Source organism: Thalassophryne amazonica, chromosome 17 (genome assembly GCF_902500255.1).
Source record: "Thalassophryne amazonica chromosome 17, fThaAma1.1, whole genome shotgun sequence".
Classification (NCBI taxonomy): domain Eukaryota; kingdom Metazoa; phylum Chordata; class Actinopteri; order Batrachoidiformes; family Batrachoididae; genus Thalassophryne; species Thalassophryne amazonica.
Genome location: NC_047119.1, coordinates 17027307 through 17045719, shown reverse-complemented (window position 1 = coordinate 17045719; position 18413 = coordinate 17027307). Strand labels below are relative to the sequence as shown.

The window sequence follows — 18413 nt, the reverse complement described above, 5'->3', positions numbered from 1 at the left end:
CTATGCTGGCACACCACCAGGCTGATTGGTGCACCGCGTGGCTCATTGGTGCATTGAGTTCCATACAAAGAAGCAGCAATCTAAAGCTAATGTGTCTGCTTGTGATGCTGAACGCACTAGGCCCTGTGCAGGGTCAAGTCAAAGAGATGTTCACTCTCACTGAGTCCCACACAGTGTTTTTTTTTTGTTTTTTTTTAATTGTTCCTGATTGCTGAGCTACTCTGCAGCCATATGGCTCTTTTACTAGGCAGGCAATTTCTAAATATGTAGAGTTTCAGCAAGACCTGAAACATCAGAGTGCTTGTGGAGACAAATTGTGACCAAGGCTTTGAACCAGTTCATGAAATGAAAACCAGAAACGACACACATTTACACCAAATACATTTGATGGATTCTCACAAGGACAGTCGAAAGCTGAAGTATATAGCCTAAGTATATATTGGGTTACACTGACAGTATACAGGCAAGTGTCAGTATACTTGGGTAAACTCACAACTCTACTTGTAGTACTTTACCTGTAGTTATTACTAGTTCTACATTTTATAAACTAAAAAGAGGGCCAATTTAGTCCCAACACGTATTCAAACAGTACACTTACATGTAAGTAAACTTGAGATTTAATAAAATAAACTTTAAGTATACTTTTGTTGGGGAGGGGTATAGCCTGTATCAATAGACATTTTTATAATCCTTTGTCACCAACTGTTTGTGATGTTCAAGGATGGAGTTTCAAGGCACAGTCAGGGACTGGAGGTTATACAGTTCATTGACCTTGGAATTGCTTCTCTCCTTTTTGTGGATGATGTAGTTCTGTTGGCTTCACCAGAAAGTGACCGTCAGTGCTCACTGAGTAGGTCTGAGGCTGAGGGTAAAGTGACTGGAATGAGGATCAGCACCTCCAAATTTGAGACCATTGTCCTCTGTTGGAAAAAGGTGGATTGTCCCCTCTGTGCCAGTGGAGGGTTATTGTCCCAAGTGAAGGTGTTTGTGTCTCTGGGTTTTGTTCCTAAGTGGGGCTGAGTTGGAGTGAGATCAGTCAATGGATTGGGGCTGCATCTGATGTATTGCAGGAGTTGTACCACACTTGTGGTGAAGAAGGAATTGAGCCAGAAGGTGAGACTCTTAATTTACCAGTTCATTTATGATCCTACCTTCACCTGTTGCCATGCGTTTTGGGTAATGACTGCAACAAGGTTATGGGTACAAGCGGTGGAAATTAGATATCTGGGCTTACACTCTGGTAGTGGGGTGGCATAGCAAAACAGTTGTTCATTTTGTGATAAAAGCATGGAATTTGGCACACATAAAGAATTACACAGGGGTCAAGTTTTTAAAATGATCCAGTCATGTTGAAAACTATACTATACTACATTATTTGTCTGATCATAACAATTCCAAAAAGGCATAGTTTGGACTATGTGTTACTGAATGTTATGGAGTTATGTGGTAAAAACTGCAAAAATGGTGACAAAGATCAGTTTCAATTTGTACAGGGGTGAAGAGTTAAAGTTGCTCCAATTTTAGTAAAAAGTGATGCAAATTATTGGTTGAAATAAAAGGATTAATAAATGGAATAGTTTTGACTGCTGAATGCTTGGATTCCAAAGTAAAGGTCAGACAAGGTTGACATCCATTGGATTCTATGATGTATGACATGTTACCCCGTAACATCACTAAGCATAACAGATGGTGCATACTATTCCTTCTTAAAATGCTATTAACCAATAATTTGCATCTTTTTTTTTTTTTTTAACAAACTTGGAGCAATTTTAACTTTTGACCCTTGTACAAGCTGAAACTGACCTTTTGTCACCATGTTTTTACCCCATAACTCCAGAACATTCAGTCATAGATAGTCAAACTATACCATTTTGGAATCATTATGATCAGACAAAAATGTGGGTATTTTCAACAATATTGGAGTATTTTAATTTTGATGCCTGTGTAATTCTTTATGACCCCTGTAGCTCTTCAGAGGTCAGCTCCAGGATGGCTCCATATCTGAAAATAAACATTAGTTAACTTAGAATATGTGTGCCAAATTCCATGCTTTTATCACAAAATTAACATTTTTATGGAAATTTTAGCTAAGTTGCACACTATGGGACATGGTGAGAAGTTTGAATATCAGAGGACTTGAAGTACACCCGCTACTTCTTGCATCAAAGGAGTTTTTGCATCAAGCATTGAGAAATACAAACTGTATGATACTGTGTTACTCATACGGTTTTATGATTAATCTGTCTGCAGAAGGCAGTTCTCATAAAGTGAGTGACTGCAAGAACTAGAGTAGTGAGGGAAGCCACTAAGACACCCATGACAACTCTTAAGGAGCTATTGGCTCCTGTGGCAGGGGTTGGAGAAACTGTTTATAGCTCAGCTTTGTTGGTTGCATACATGCAACAAATTCATGGTGAAGTGGTAGAATCTAGGCTCTGAATGCCCATTTGCCTTGGGGAAACCTAGGTGAAATTTGACATATTTTAAAGAAAATTGCTGACAAGCATCTTGATTTCAACCCCATTTTGGTAGTGTGCAGAAGCACAATTTCAAAAATTGTATCAGTCCAGCTACTTATAGCCGTTACTGTAGTTATACCACACAACCTACACGGGACATTATAAATCAGTATGTTGTTTGGTTTTTCCACTTCAGGAATGATCATTTTAAGGTGGAACCCAAAACTAGAAACACTGAAATACCCATTCTGCTGAGAATGAACAGCTTGACAAAAATAAATTCTGGTTTGAATCCCTGCTTGTGATGTCTTCACAGCCTCAGCGGAGTAAGAAAAAAGTACAGAAGAACACAGAGAAACAGGCTTTCATACACAGCAGGTTACATGAATTTGCAGAGAAGAGTGCACATACATGCACTGATGTGTGTTAACAATCGAAAACATGGAGTAGGATGCATTGTGTTTTGTTTCTATCCTGAGTGGTGCAAGAACACATTATTGTGTGTGTGTGTGTGTGTGTGTGTGTGTGTGTGTGAGTGTGAGAGCGATGCGATGAATAAGATGGGTCAATATGCTCACTCCAGGAACTCTGAACCCTGCTGTATGTGTGCTTGTCTTTGTTGGTGGGTGAATCATGCTCTGACTGTTCCTGTTTGTAGGGAGAGATGTGCATGCATGTGTGTGTATTGTCTGTGATATAATAGATCAAATGATCCTGTGACCTGCAGCACACAGCCGCAGGATAAAAACACAAACCTGTGAGTGCTTTGTGCTATTGATTTTGGAAGAAGCTGACAATTACTGTTCTGCTTTTTATCTGCCAGATTTCATTTTTTGTTTTGTTTCTTTTTTCTTTTTTGACAAGATGTACAGGTTATTCTTTGTAGCAAAGAACCTTTGACAAGAACAAACAAACCTGTAATGTTTAGTAGGTAAATCTCTATTAAAAGCCAAGTGTCCTCTGTGTACATGTATGCGTGTGTGTAATTCGATCACGGGAAAACTGTTGAAAGTTGATAGGACAAATATTTTTGGAGAAATTAGGGATATTAGGTAACAGTGAACAATGGATGTTGATAATTAAATTCTGGACTCACACACATTCCAGCAGGGGGCAGTAAATCATCTATATATTAAAAGCCCGGTGGCCTGTGTGTGTGACCTCCGTCACGGAGAAACTGGGGAGATTTATTGTGTTTTTATTGTATTTTTTGTCAAGGATGAACTCAACTAAGACGGAAAGTTGATAGGACTAATGTTTTTGGAGAAATTCTAGGGATATTAGGGAACAACAGTGTACAATGGACATTGATATCACCATTAATCAGTCCCTGGTAACCAGACAAGCTCTGAACAAAGGAAATAGCTCAACCTTACCAGTTGTAAAACATGACATCAACAAAATGTGCTAAATAATAAATGCAATGATTCACAAAATTTCTCATTTTAATTTCCTGCACTTTCAGTTAAGATCATTATAGAAACTTTGCATAATTTATTACCACCATTTTAAAATGTCAGTTACCTATTTTATAAACACTACCCAATCTAGAACCCATGGATCCCAAAGATAACATGCGACATCTTACTTAATGCACCAAACCACTCATTTTGATGTTTGAGTCTGAAATCGGATACACATAGAGATTAGATTATATTAGCTAGAACTTTATTGATCCCTTGGGAAGACTCCATCGGGGAAATTGAGGTTACAGCAGCATTGTATAGCAGCACATAGGGTAAGAAGCACACAGTATTAAAAGTGAAAGTTAAAAAGAAACAGTTTGCAAATATGAATATCAATGCACAATAAAAGTACCAGGCATTCTGATCACTACTGGTTTACTTCTACTATACTACTGTTCCTCTCCTTCCTGTCCTCTGTCTTCCTGTTACTCCTCCTCCCCTGAGTGAGGAGTTGTACAGTCTGATGGTCTGAGGAACAAAGGAGTTTTTCCCAGTCTGTTGGTCCTGCATTTGTACTACATTTTTGGGTATGATTTTGTCAAGTTCAAAGCATTTTTACCAGCCTTGCCTCGGTTAGTGGCTTCAGTTCATTCTAGAACACTGTTAAAATAATATTACTAAACACAGAAGAAATCAATCAAATGCTTCCTACAGTGATGCACTATATTCCAAGCTGCCCCTCTGAGCAGATTTTTGAACTGGTTGAACAAATTTTGATTTTGCTTCCAATTATTTTTAACATATATCAAGGTGAAATCTAGATTTCTCATTGGTTGAACTGGTAGAGCATTTGTCTTGTGAGAGAGAGGCCTGGTGTTTGAATCCCACTGGAAGCCACAGGAATATATTGCTTTGTTACATATAAAAAGCCATTTTTCTTGCACTGCAAAAAAAAACAAAACAAACAAACCTGAAACTCCAGAACGTACCTTAACAAAAATTACGTGTTGTGCGTACGGTCTTGTGAATGATGAGTGGTAGACGGTACATATCACTCCATTTTTCAATAAACATACATTTTCATCACCTTCAGCGTTATCAATTATATTTGCTACTTCAATCTGGTCACAAAGCAGACGGCTCTGCAGGATAACAGTTGGATTAGCAGTATGTAGGTCTGGGTATTGTATTTGAGTACTTTTATGGCATAGAATGAAATGCTCAATCATGAGTTAAGTACTGATAAACTCAGTCTGTAAATCTCATCAACTGAAATACCATGTAAGCACACAATCAGGCTTGAACTAAGATTCAGGAATGTTGGTGATTGGCTGCTTAAAGTAATGTTATGCAAACCCATCATAGACACATGAACCACCATTACAACAGAGTACAGAGGGAAAAAGGCAGCTTGCGTCGATGTCCAAATACTTATGAACCTAACTGGAAAGGCAACGCCTATACGCCCAACCGTTGGGCAGATAAATATGTCTTACCTTATTCGCCCAACCGTTGGGCAGATACAGTAGTGTTCAGAATAATAGTAGTGCTATGTGACTAAAAAAGATTAATCCAGGTTTTGAGTATATTTCTTATTGTTACATGGGAAACAAGGTACCAGTAGATTCTCACAAATCCAACAAGACCAAGCATTCATGATATGCACACTCTTAAGGCTATGAAATTGGATATTAGTAAAAAAAAAAAAAAGTAGAAAAGGGGTGTTCACAATAATAGTAGCATCTGCTGTTGATGCTACAAACTCAAAACTATTATGTTCAAACTGCTTTTTTAGCAATCCTGTGAATCACTAAACTAGTATTTAGTTGTATAACCACAATTTTTCATGATTTACATCTGTGAGGCATTAGTTTTGTTGGTTTGGAACTAATATTTTGCTCGTTTACTAGTGTTCTTGAGGTCATTGTCTTGTTGAAACACCCATTTCAAGGGGATGTCCTCTTCAGTATAAGGCAACATTTTTCAATTTCAATTTATTTTCATTTATATAGCGCCAAATCACAACAGAGTTGCCTCAAAGCGCTTCACACAGATAAGGTCTAACCTTACCAACCCCCAGAGCAACAGTGGTAAGGAAAAACTCCCTCTGAGGAAGAAACCTCAAGCAGACCAATTCAAAGGGGTGACCCTCTGCTTGGGCCATGCTACAGACATAAATTACAGAACAATTCACGGACGAATATACAAGAAATGCTATTGGCGCACCAGGACAGGATGATCGCCAACACGAACACAACTGCCATCTCTGGATGGAGCTGCACCTTAAACAGAGAGAAAAAAAACAGAATCAGGCATCAGAACGACAAGAAATACTGTATAATTTGTCAGCATTAAAAACAAGAAAATCAGAAATACTAAGGTGATCGCCGGCTGCTAGCCCTAAACTTTACTAAAGACCAGAATTTAGATAAAGTTGATGGCCGCGGCCCGTTCCAATTACTAATAAAATGAATTAAAAGAGTATAAAGCGTGAAACAAACTGTACCAGTAGCTAGCCATATGAAAGGAAAATAAGTGCGTCTTAAGTCTGGACTTGAAGTCTCCACAGAATCTGACTGTTTTGTCTGCAACATGACCTCTTCAAGTATTTTGAACATATCCAAACTGATCCTAATACCTGGTATGCGATATATAGGCCCAACACCATAGTAGGAGAAACATGCCCATATCATGATGCTTGCACCACCATGCTTCACTGTCTTCACTGTGAACTGTGGCTTGAATTCAGAGTTTGGGGGTCGTCGTTTCACAAACTGTCTGCGGCCCTTGGACCCAAAAAGAACAATTTTACTCTCATCAGTCCACAAAATATTCCTCCATTTCTCTTTAGGCAGTTGACGTGTTCTTTGGCAAATTGTAACCTCTTCTGCACGTCTTTTATTTAACAAAGGGACTTTGCGGGGGATTCTTGCAAATAAATTAGCTTCACACAGGCGTCTTCTAACTGTCACAGCACTTACAGATAACTCCAGACTGTCTTTGATCATCCTGGAGCTGATCAGTGGGTGAGCCTTGCCATTCTGGTTATTCTTCTATCCATTTTGATGGTTGCTTTCCGTTTTCTTCCACGCGTCTCTGTTTTTTTTTGTCCATATTAAAGCATTGGAGATCATTGTAGATGAAACAGCCTATAATTTTTTGCACCTGCTTATATGTTTTCCCCTCTCCAATCAACTTTTTAATCAACTACGCTGTTCTTCTGAACAATGTCTTGAACGTCCCATTTTCCTCAGGCTTTCAAAGAGAAAAGCATGTTCAACAGGTGCTGGCTTCATCCTTACATAGGGGACACCTGATTCACACCTGTTTGTTCCACAAAATTGACAAACTCACTGACTGAATGCCACACTACTATTATGTGAACACCCCCTTTTCTACTTTTTTTTTTATTAATAGCCCAAATTTCATAGCCTTAAGAGTGTGCATATCATGAATGCTTGGTCTTGTTGGATTTGTGAGAATCTACTGAATCTACTGGTACCTTGGTTCCCATGTAACAATAAGAAATATACTCAAAACCTGGATTAATCTTTTTAGTCACATAGCACCTACATTATTCTGAACACTACTGTAAGTTATACATTAAACATTACATGCGCAACCAGTGGGCAGATAAATATAATGTCTTATCTTATTCGCCTAAACCGTGATCGTGTATTGACACATTTTGTGCATCTAAACTACTTTTTACACCACTTTTAAGGCTTCATTGTATGTTTGACACATTTAATGGCACGTCTTTAATTACTGCGAAAACTCAGCATGGATGAAAACAGACAACTTCATACGCATTTTGAACGGAAGCCTGTTAACGACAACAAAACAGTTTTTGAACCAAATGCTGCTTGTTGGCTGTAAGATGGTGTTAGTTTGACACTGGTCCCTGGGTGTGATGAGCCAAACAGAACCACTTTAGATCACAGCTCCTCCGCGGGCTGCGAACCCTCCCGCAGCCGGCGAGAAAATATCAGCTTTTTTTCCCTCCCGCGTTGAAACCGGAAGTGAGCTTACAAGCATGCTCATAGTCGGTTGTGGTTGTGCGTATATGCTCGCGAATTTACCTTTATTGACCCAATGGTTGGGCATATAGCCACTACGATGTGGAAAATGGGGCCATGGATGGCTTTGAGTTGGTGACATTCTGTTGAGGCCTGCTTGCACCACCGTGCTTCCAAGTACGTTGATTTTGCAAACAAAAGGTCTTCAACATCTCTTATTCAGTTGTACGTAGGGCGTGAGACTGCGACAAACATCAACATGACTGGTGGAATACCTTAAATACTCAAATTTTCATTTTCTTTTCTTTTTAAAATTGCACACCATCTCTTGAACACTTATGCACAATCAGCCAACCTTATTGAGAAACCAGTCAGGCCGGCTGCCGGAGCCATCGATCTGAAGCCTAATCTTCCTCAGTGGTGCAATGTCATCAATCTCCATGTTGAAAGTGTCTTCCTGACCACGCTCAAACCTGTGAGCCACCACACAAACAACCAAATCTTACACACAAGAAGACAAGCTTTTTATGTATAAATCTGTAATTGTTCAATCAATGTGTTCCAATTCGGCCGCTGTACCTGTCCTCGTTCTTGTGCAGCAGCATCTCCTCTGTACTGCCGTTGGCCCCAAATGCAGACATAAAGATCTGAGTGTCTGTTCCTGCATCCTGCACATCTCCTGTTACCACCGTTACCTTGTAGATAACCTGACATCACAGGGTTAGATATTGGACTCATTTTACCAGTCACATACAGTAGTGTTCAGAATAATAGTAGTGCTATGTGACTAAAAAGATTAATCCAGGTTTTGAGTATATTTCTTATTGTTACATGGGAAACAACCCTTACCAAAAAGTAGTACATGCAAGTATGTTTCAAGTATATTTCCAGTTTACTTTTATATATACTACTATTTTTTGGTAAGGGAAGATACCAGTAGATTCTCATAAATCCAACAAGACCAAGCAGTCATGATATGCACACTCTTAAGGCTATGAAATTGGGCTGTTAGTAAAAAAAGTAGAAAAGGGGGTGTTCACAATATAGTGTGGCATTCAGTCAGTGAGTTTGTCAATTTTGTGGAACAAACAGGTGTGAATCAGGTGTCCCCTATTTAAGGATGAAGCCAGCACCTGTTGAACATGCTTTTCTCTTTGAAAGCCTGAGGAAAATGGGACGTTCAAGACATTGTTCAGAAGAACAGAGTAGTTTGATTAAAAAGTTGATTGGAGGGGAAAACTTATACGCAGGTGCAGAAAATTATAGGCTGTTCATCTACAATGATCTCCAATGCTTTAAAATGGAAAAAAAACAAAACAAAACAGAGATGCGTGGAAGAAAATGGAAAACAGACATCAAAATGGATAGAAGAATAACCAGAATAGCAAAGGCTCACCCATTGATCAGCTCCAGGATGATCAAAGACAGTCTGGAGTTACCTGTAAGTGCTGTGACAGTTAGAAGACGCCTGTGTGAAGCTAATTTATTTGCAAGAATCCCCTGCAAAGTCCCTTTGTTAAATAAAAGACGTGCAGAAGAGGTTACAATTTGCCAAAGAACACATCAACTGGCCTAAAGAGAAATGGAGGAATATTTTGTGGACTGATGAGAGTAAAATTGTTCTTTTTGGGTCCAAGGGCCGCAGACTTTTTGTGAGATGACCCCCAAACTATGAATTCAAGCCACAGTTCACAGTGAAGACAGTGAAGCATGGTGGTGCAAGCATCATGATATGGGCATGTTTCTCCTACTATGGTGTTGGGCCTATATATGGCATACCAGGTATCATGGATCAGTTTGGATATGTCAAAATACTTGAATAGGTCATGTTGCCTTATGCTGAAGAGGACATGCCATTGAAATGGGTGTTTCAACAAGACAATGACCCCAACCAAACTAGTAAACGAGCAAAATCTTGGTTCCAAACCAACAAAATTAATGCCTTGCAGATGTGAAGAAATCATGAAAAACTGTGGTTATACAACTAAATACTAGTTTAGTGATTCACAGGATTGCTAAAAAAAAAAGCAGTTTGAACATAATAGTTTTGAGTTTGTAGCGTCAACAGCAGATGCTACAGTGAACACCCCCTTTTGTACTTTTTTTTTTTTTTTTACTAACAGCCCAATTTCATAGCCTTAAGAGTGTGCATATCATGAATGCTTGGTCTTGTTGGATTTGTGAGAATCTACTGAATCTACTGGTACCTTGTTCCCCATGTAACAATAAGAAATATACTCAAAACCTGGATTAATCTTTTAGTCACATACACTACTATATTCTGAACACTACTGTATGCTCTGCAAATCAGTTATAAAAAATAATGCAAAACAATATACTGTACATGGGATGTTAAGCAGGATATTTGTATAACTAGTACATATACATGATATTTCCCAATGTGCAAGTACTTTACAACTATTAGCTGCTAAGTGGAATACGATTTTTCATTGCAGACATTATAAATTGACTCATAATCACTTAGCTGGTGGAGATAATTTATTTCTGCCATATGGCAGGGATCATGTCTTACAATTAAGTTACCTTCTGGGAGATGGAAATGGCTTCTGCATCCAACACATTGAATACTCTAGCAGTCAGCCCATCTCCCCGATCCTTGGCCAGCCAGCACTTGCAAGCAAAGTTATATTTGACGCCTTTGGTTGGCACAGCAACAGACAACTCATCAACCAGCCAGCAGCTCTCTGGAGTGGCTCCATCATGGCCGAGCTGTGGGGAGGCAGAGAAACAATCACTCCAAGCGATGTGGGTGGATTTTTCTGCACCTTTTTTTTCCTATCTGTCCATTCATGCACATTAGAGTGCATTTTCTTCGTGAAATGCTAAATGCTTCCTGTTTCCTCACCTCCACATTTTTGATCTCGCCCACGTCTACGCCGTGGGATTCAAAGGTCTCCAGAGAGCCGGCTTCAAAGCTCCTCCTCCCGTCTGGCAGGTCCAGCCACATCCTCTCTGTCTGGCTGTGATTGGCCCCGATAATGATGACATAAGCCCTGCTTGTGGTGCTCGCATCTCGCTCCAGTCCAGTACAGATGGTGATGTGGTATGGAATGACTGCACCGAGAGGACACAACACTTACTTTCTGAAGATGTCTGCGTTAGAATATCAATGATTCAGCCATCCTGAAGATCATCTCTGCCTAAGAGGGCATGAACAGATTCCAGTGAAATTTGGAGGAGATGCTGGTTTGGGGTCAAATAAGACTTGATTAGGTTTTTAAGTGACATAGTGATCTACTGTAAGCTCTTCTCTTTACACATTGTGTCTTTTGACATTTCACAACATTTGTTGAAATGCAGTTATTATAAAGTACCTATATTACTGTGATATACTGCTAAATTACAGATAATTGCAGTGTTCTTTTTTATTATTATTTTTGGGTTATTCCATGTCAATACTCAAATTGTTCTGTGAGATTTTTCAGACATGATGGAGGAAGCATACGAGCAAGTTTAAAGTTCATGATGCGTCTAAAAGAACCATGATAAAACTTGACTCTCCCCTCTGACTCAATTTGACAAACCAAGTAAAAAATGTTGTAAGTAACTTATGTTATCATTGATAAATGCTTATGAATGGATGAATGAATACATTTTATTCAGCATGCACATAAAAATACCAACTAAAGAATCTCTTACTAACAAAACAAATTAAATACAGAAGAAAATACAACAATAACTCAATTTCCCAACTGGGTGCAGCCAAAAGGGTGTGGGCTGAAGTAAAAGCTTATAAGGGTGATTCTTAGACTACGGGCACTTATTATGTCCTTTGATCATATTGTATGAAAAACAGAAAAAAGGGGAAAGTTCACGCTTTATAGTTATCTTTACAATAAAAGTGTGTTAAGAAATTTGTTCTAGTATCTATGATGACTTTTTCACCTTTTTTCAGCATCATTATATACAAATATTGCCGTTTTGTGCTTGTCCCACACCCAGACTTATGATCTTCAATGATAAAAATGAATGGTAAAGAAACGTTTTTTCTAATGTCTCTGAATAAAATATCAGTAAGATAATCAAAACATAATTGGGGTATTCAGTGTCATACAACTGTTGTGATTTTTTTAAACAAAATGTAGTTGTCCCACACTATTGCCGTAATTTCCACCACAACACTGTAATGTCCCTTTAAACAGTTTGTATGAAAGATGTTTGGGTAGTTTCTATGGAGATAAACAGTGACATCAGAGCACATGTTATAGCGCCAAATCACAACAAACAGTTACCCCAATGCGCTTTATATGTAAGGCAATGGTGTGGTGGAAATTACATTTACAAGGCCAATAGTGCCCGTAGTTAAAGAATCACCCATAAACGCTCAGCCCCTACACCAGTTACTATACACATTTAAATACACTCAGAACAAGGTACCAATCAGAAAAATAACGTAACTGAACACAACAAAACAGTCAGTAATATAATGTGCAAATAAACAAAAAGAGCCACGAAAACAGTTAGCCTAATATGGCGTACTATAATAAGAAATTACATTGTTTTTATAAAGTCTTTTGACACCTACCGATGTACCAGATGATTTAATACTATCAGAACAATTATTCCAGTTCTAACACCTCTTACAGAAATACAGTAACTTTTAACCGTAGTTCGAATCTTTCTTCTCTCGAATATCAGTGTTCCTCACAAATGATAACTGGACTCCCTCATTTTAAACAAAGAGGCGTGTAGAGGCAAAAATTTATTTTTCACTTTGTACATGGTCTGTATCGTGAAATAAGCCACCAAATCTTGAAATTTCAAAATACACAGACAAGCAAACCATTGGCTCGTTGGTTCGTAATATGGTTTTTTACTTATAACTCTTATAGCTTTCTTTTGTAACAAAAAACTGGATTTGTTTTTGGTGAAGTACAACTTATCTCTATTTGGTGAAGTACAACAATGTGCAAACACAGCAGCAAGGTTTGTGAGCCGCTGCGACAAGAAAAGAAGGAGCAACGGACATACGCAATCCACCGTAAACCCAAAACAGGAGATTAAACTGCTATTTTACCTTATGTATGTATAACACATTTTATAGGATAGTATACGAGGTCTGTCCATAAAGTATCGTACCTTTTTATTTTTTTTTTAAACTATATGGATTTGATTCATATGTTTTCTCAGACAAGCTTGAACCCTTGTGCGCATGTGTGAGTTTTTCCATGCCTGTCGGTGACTTCATTCGCCTGTGAGCACACCTTGTGGAAGGAGTGGTCCAGCCCCGTCATCGGATTTTCATTGTCTGGAAATGGCGGAATGATTTGGGTTTTTTTTCCATCAGAATTTTTTCAGAAGCTGTTAGAGACTGGCACCTGGAAACTATTTGAACAATTTATCTGGCTTTCGGTGAAAATTTTACGGGCTTCACAGAGAATAAGGTCTGTTAGTACAGCTTTATGGACCCCTTTAAGGACGCTCAGCGCGCCGCGCCCCGAGCTGCGACGACACGGCACAAGCCACCGGACCATTTCTGAGCTGATGGCTCTGTGGATACGAGACTGTCGTGTGCTCTTTCTCTGGTTATCACAAGAGCTGGACATCAGCCATTTTCCAGCAGATTTCACTTTTAACAAGAGATTTTGTCATGGAGGCTCCGCGCGTCACGACCGATTCGCTTTGGAAGCAAGACAAAGGAACACCTCCGTTTCGGCGTGTCAGAGGACAAGTTTGGACATGTCCAGCTCTCCACAATTTCATACTTACTGGACTGGTAAGCATTGAAAGCCGAGATAGACATGTCCAAACTTGTCCTCTGACACGCCAAAACGGAGGTGTTCCTTTGTCTCGCTTCCAAAGTGAATCGGTCGTGATGCGTGAAGCCTCCGCGCGGCTTTCCATGACAAAATCTCTTGTTAAAAGTGAAATCTGCCGAAAAATGGCTGATGTCCAGCTCTTGTGATAACCAGAGAAAGAGCACATGATGGTCTCATATCCACAGAGCCATCAGCTCAGAAATGGTCCGGTGGCTTGTGCTGTGTCATCGCAGCTCGGAGCGTGGCGCGCTGAGCACGGCGCGCTGAGCGTCCTTAAAGGGGTCCTTAAAGCTGTACTAACAGACCTTATTCTCTGTGAAGCCCGTAAAATTTTCACCGAAAGCAAGATAAATTTTTCGAATAGTTTCCAGGTGCCAGTCTCTAACAGCTTCTGAAAAAATTCTGATGGAAAAACCCCCCGAATCATTCCGCCATTTCCAGACAATGAAAATCTGACGACGGGGCGGGACCACTCCTTCCACAAGGCATGCTCACAGGCGAATGACGTCACCGACAGGCGTGGAAAAACTCACGCATGCGCACAAGGGTTCAAGGTTGTCTGACGTGAAAACATATGAATCAAATCCATATAGTTTAAAAAAAAAATAAAAAGGTACGATACTTTGTGGACAGACCTCGTATTTTTACACAGAAAGCACAATTTTTACTATTATTTCAATCCCATATCTCCTGTTTACACATTTATTTACGGTAGAATTTTGTTAACTAAGTACATCTTCTTTATTTTATTTTTTGCTCTATGTAACACTTGCTTTGACAATGTAAATGTATGTTTGCCACGTCAATAAGGCCCCATTGAAAGGAAAATGAAAAATGAAATAATTGAAGCAAGAAACCTGGGCGAGTGTTATCTTACTTGACCAGCAAGATATCCAGCAAATCTTTGAGAAATTTGTCTATATTTTAGGATTTGTTCCCAACAGGATTGCTGGTGGTCTTTGTTAATATCTATGTCCAGCGTTGTCTTTGTGCTTCAGTTTTATGTCAATATTTTGTCACTTTTAGTCTACCTCACTTCTTCTGTGCTGTGATGCTAATACTAGTATATGTAGCACAGCGGTGATTTTTGACTCCCAAATGGTATGCTGGGAAATGTTTTCACTACTTTACTATGTTCACGGTGGAACAACTGTAAGATTTCTTAAAGTAGTCCAAGATAGACGTCTTTTCAAGACATTTATTTCCTTTGTCAAACACTTTGCTTCTCCTTTCATTCAGTTGTGAGTGCAGATGAAGGTAAACCTCACGATAGAGCTAGCACAGGAAGCTAATGTGTAATTTAGTTAATCCACGTGATCAGTAGTAATGTTTTTAAAGACAGACATAAAACTTGAGTTTTTCTGGCACAGTGATCACCTCTACCCACAGAGAAGCAAACCTTTGACAAAGGAGATAAACATCTTTAAAAGGTGACTATTTTGGACTACTCTAAGAAGTCTTTCAGTTGTTTCAAAGTAAACGTATAGTGATGTTTGGAGTCACCGCTGTTGTTTGCCACCTTGCCTTCCCAGAATGCATCCCGCACAACAAAGATGGCGGTATCTGCGACTGAGTCTGTGTGTACCTTTGAACACAGACAAACTGAGGAGAGCTGAGATTTGTCGCAATGCTTATGCATTTTGGGTCAAGAATAGACACAGCCAAAATGGAACATTGATAGGACTAATATTTTTGGAGAAAATACAGATATTATGTAACAATAGCTACATAATATCCAAAATCATTATGGAAAGTTTGCATAATTTATTACCACCCTTGACAAATGCCAGCTACCTATTTTATAACACTACCCAATCCAGAGTCCATGGATCCCCACGAGCAACACTACTGGAGGACATGTGCATTACATTACTGTTTATCAAAAACACAATTTAATTTGAATTCAGATCCAACTGTTTGGTAAGCCCTCTAATAAGTGCTGCTCTCAGTTATTCTTACTCAGAAGCTCGATGTCTTCTTCTTTATTCTTCTTGCTTTTTTTGTTCATGTTGCTGTCAACGCTTTTCAGCGTCACGGCAGAGTTCTTTTTACTGGTTAGACCCTCTCTCACACCTTCATAGCCCTGAATGGATACCACATCCACAATTACATAGGCATTTTAGCATGTAAAACATCAAAGATCAACAGAGCACACCTCCATTCACCGTCACTGTCCAAAATGTTAATGAATAAAGACCATGTTTACATAAAACAAACACAATAACAATGTCTATAAACCCAGATAATATATTCACGAGAGTTTCAGGCACAATAACAAAGACCTTAATGCTGTTGTCCATGTGCAGTGGTTAAAGTGCAGGCTGATCAGAACATCTTAATGCATTTCTCCTGTCATGAAACTTTACCCATAATGCACTGCAGTATGTGTGTCCAAAATGCTAAAACCTTCAAGATTAGTGCATTACTTTAAAACTAAACATATAGCTGATATTTTTACTTTATAAAACGCCAGACATAACGTTAATTTAAATAACTTGTTCGGAATTAGTTTGGTTAAAATTTTAACCATAAGTTAAAACTATATTCCTGTGGATGACTTGGGTGATATGCCAGTAAGTCAGTATGCTGTGAAGAGAAATTATCTTTTTTCCTCTCGCTTTTTTCTTTTCTGTTACCAGCTCTCCTCTGCCTGCAGAGGATAGAGCTGTCCGTCTGCTACAAAACATTTAACAGGTAGGCACTAAAATCTTTGATTTCAGGCTTCACAAATGTTTTAACTGTTAAGTTTCATTCACTATGCCTGCAAAAATGTTAGCGGCCTAAAAATTATCGGACCTAAATTTATCGGAAGCTAATTAGTCCGCTGATGGTTTTCAAAGTTATCTGAAAAGTTAATCTGATAATGAAAATATTAGCTTCGATAATTAGCGGATTAGCGGAACTGTGCCCACCACTGCTGATATGACATGTCCTTAAATAAATAAAAATTGAAGCCTGTTAAGAAAAGGCCCACTTCTGTGTTCTGTGTTGCTTTAAATTGAATCCAGATATAGATTTCTGTTACACAGTTCAGACTTCCTAAACAAGTTTTTTTTTCAATCATAAATTTTACTTATCATATTGTAGATTTTCATTCACAAACACAAAGTTGTTTAAATTTAAGGATGTACACATTGTATAATGTGAAAAGTAGATTAAAACACACACACACACACACACACACACACACACACACACACACACACACACACACACACACACACACACACACACACACACACACACACACACACACACACACACACACACACAGTGATATGACACCTTGAATGGATGCAAAATATTCCATCCTACAATATTCCTCTCTTTTGATTTCACACACAATTGTCTCATGGTACCTTGACATAGACTCTCTCAATGCGTCTGTCCTCTCTCTTCTTGGACAGCCATCTTTCACATAAGAAGAGAAGACCTCTTCTGTGTCCACATCTAGCACCTCCACCTGGTTCAAGTTCCAGTCGGGACTCATCATACTATTATCATGTCGGATTTTTATCTTGAAGATCTGACCTAGGTCAACTGCCTCTATAGTGAACTTGTCAACCTAAGAAGATAAATGGACGTATTAAGTTAGGCTTGTTTAACCTCCTCCAATTAATCAAGCACTTCAAATTATTCAGAGCACTAGTGCGGTCTTACAGATCCACGTTCAAACTTGTTGCTGTTGGTCTCCGATTTGCTGAGTTTCCTCTCCCCGGTGTCCCCCAGGTCACCGTAGATTGTGAGGAAGACGTTGGCATCAGTGCCGGCGCCGTACACGTTACCTGTCATCACCGACACTTTGTATGTGTGAGCTGTAAGTGTGAAAATCGATCAATTTACCCCCAGGAATAGAGTGAAAAGAAAGCAATTTTTCATCTCTGCTTGGTGCCACCATAATCAGACAAGCTCATTTGAGGCCCCTGAGGGTCCAAAGGAAAGTTGTTTGTAATTCCCAAACTAATACTGAACTAAGACACACAAGAGGGAGACGTCCTGCTATCATTTCTGCATGGTTGAAGTTAGTTTTAAATGGGGTATGTCTGTGAATGTGCTCATACTCTCCAGGGCGTCTTCCACCTCCACCTCAGTAACTTTCAGGTTTCCATCTCGTGAAAGCTTCTCAGTGATGATGTAAGAGGGCACCAGCTCCCTCACCGTTTGTCCATCATCCTCCGATTTGGCGAGCCAACGCTCACAAGGGAAAATGACAGTCTCTGAGCCCTGCAGAGAGGCACAGAGCTATAACACACGGCGTGTGTGTGAAGTAGGGATGGGTATTGATCAGATTTTATCGATATCGATGCCATTATCGATTCCGCTTATCGATCCAATTCCTTATCGATTCCCTCCTCAATACCTCTTGTGAATTTTCTGTCTACTAAAAGTAGGCTTTACAAGTTTTCTATGCCAACAACATTTTATTGAGTCTAAAAGTAAATAAATATTAAACTGGTTACTGGATCCTCAACCCTCTGGGGTCCGAGGGCATTTTTTTGGACAGTTCACTCGCCTGGCATAAATGTTTTATTATGGCTGTTAACAGCTCTCCCTGCATCCCACAATCAAGTTTTATGTCTCTTTTTTTCAGGACAACCTGTGCTTTCAGAATATATATGCTTTTGTTGTGTTTTATAAGTGTAATAAAGGTTTACAAACAAAAATAAGAAAGAAAAAAGAGAAGCGGAAATGACCCTTTCTCTTAAAAGGCTTTATTTTACTTAGCACGTGGCTTTATAAACTTGTAGC

The 18413-nt window shown here is 39.1% G+C and overlaps 1 protein-coding gene across 1 annotated transcript in view; it reads right to left on the bottom strand.

The window, feature by feature from the left end:
* The window catches only part of LOC117530054 (lipoxygenase homology domain-containing protein 1-like), a 138566-nt gene that overhangs the window by 27413 nt on the left and 92740 nt on the right, over positions 1-18413 (bottom strand). The window contains 8 exon segments of the mRNA XM_034192988.1: positions 8240-8357; positions 8464-8591; positions 10429-10614; positions 10751-10959; positions 15624-15747; positions 17083-17229; positions 17325-17479; positions 17726-17888. Of these exon segments, the coding sequence (XP_034048879.1) occupies positions 8240-8357; positions 8464-8591; positions 10429-10614; positions 10751-10959; positions 15624-15747; positions 17083-17229; positions 17325-17479; positions 17726-17888 (1230 nt within the window).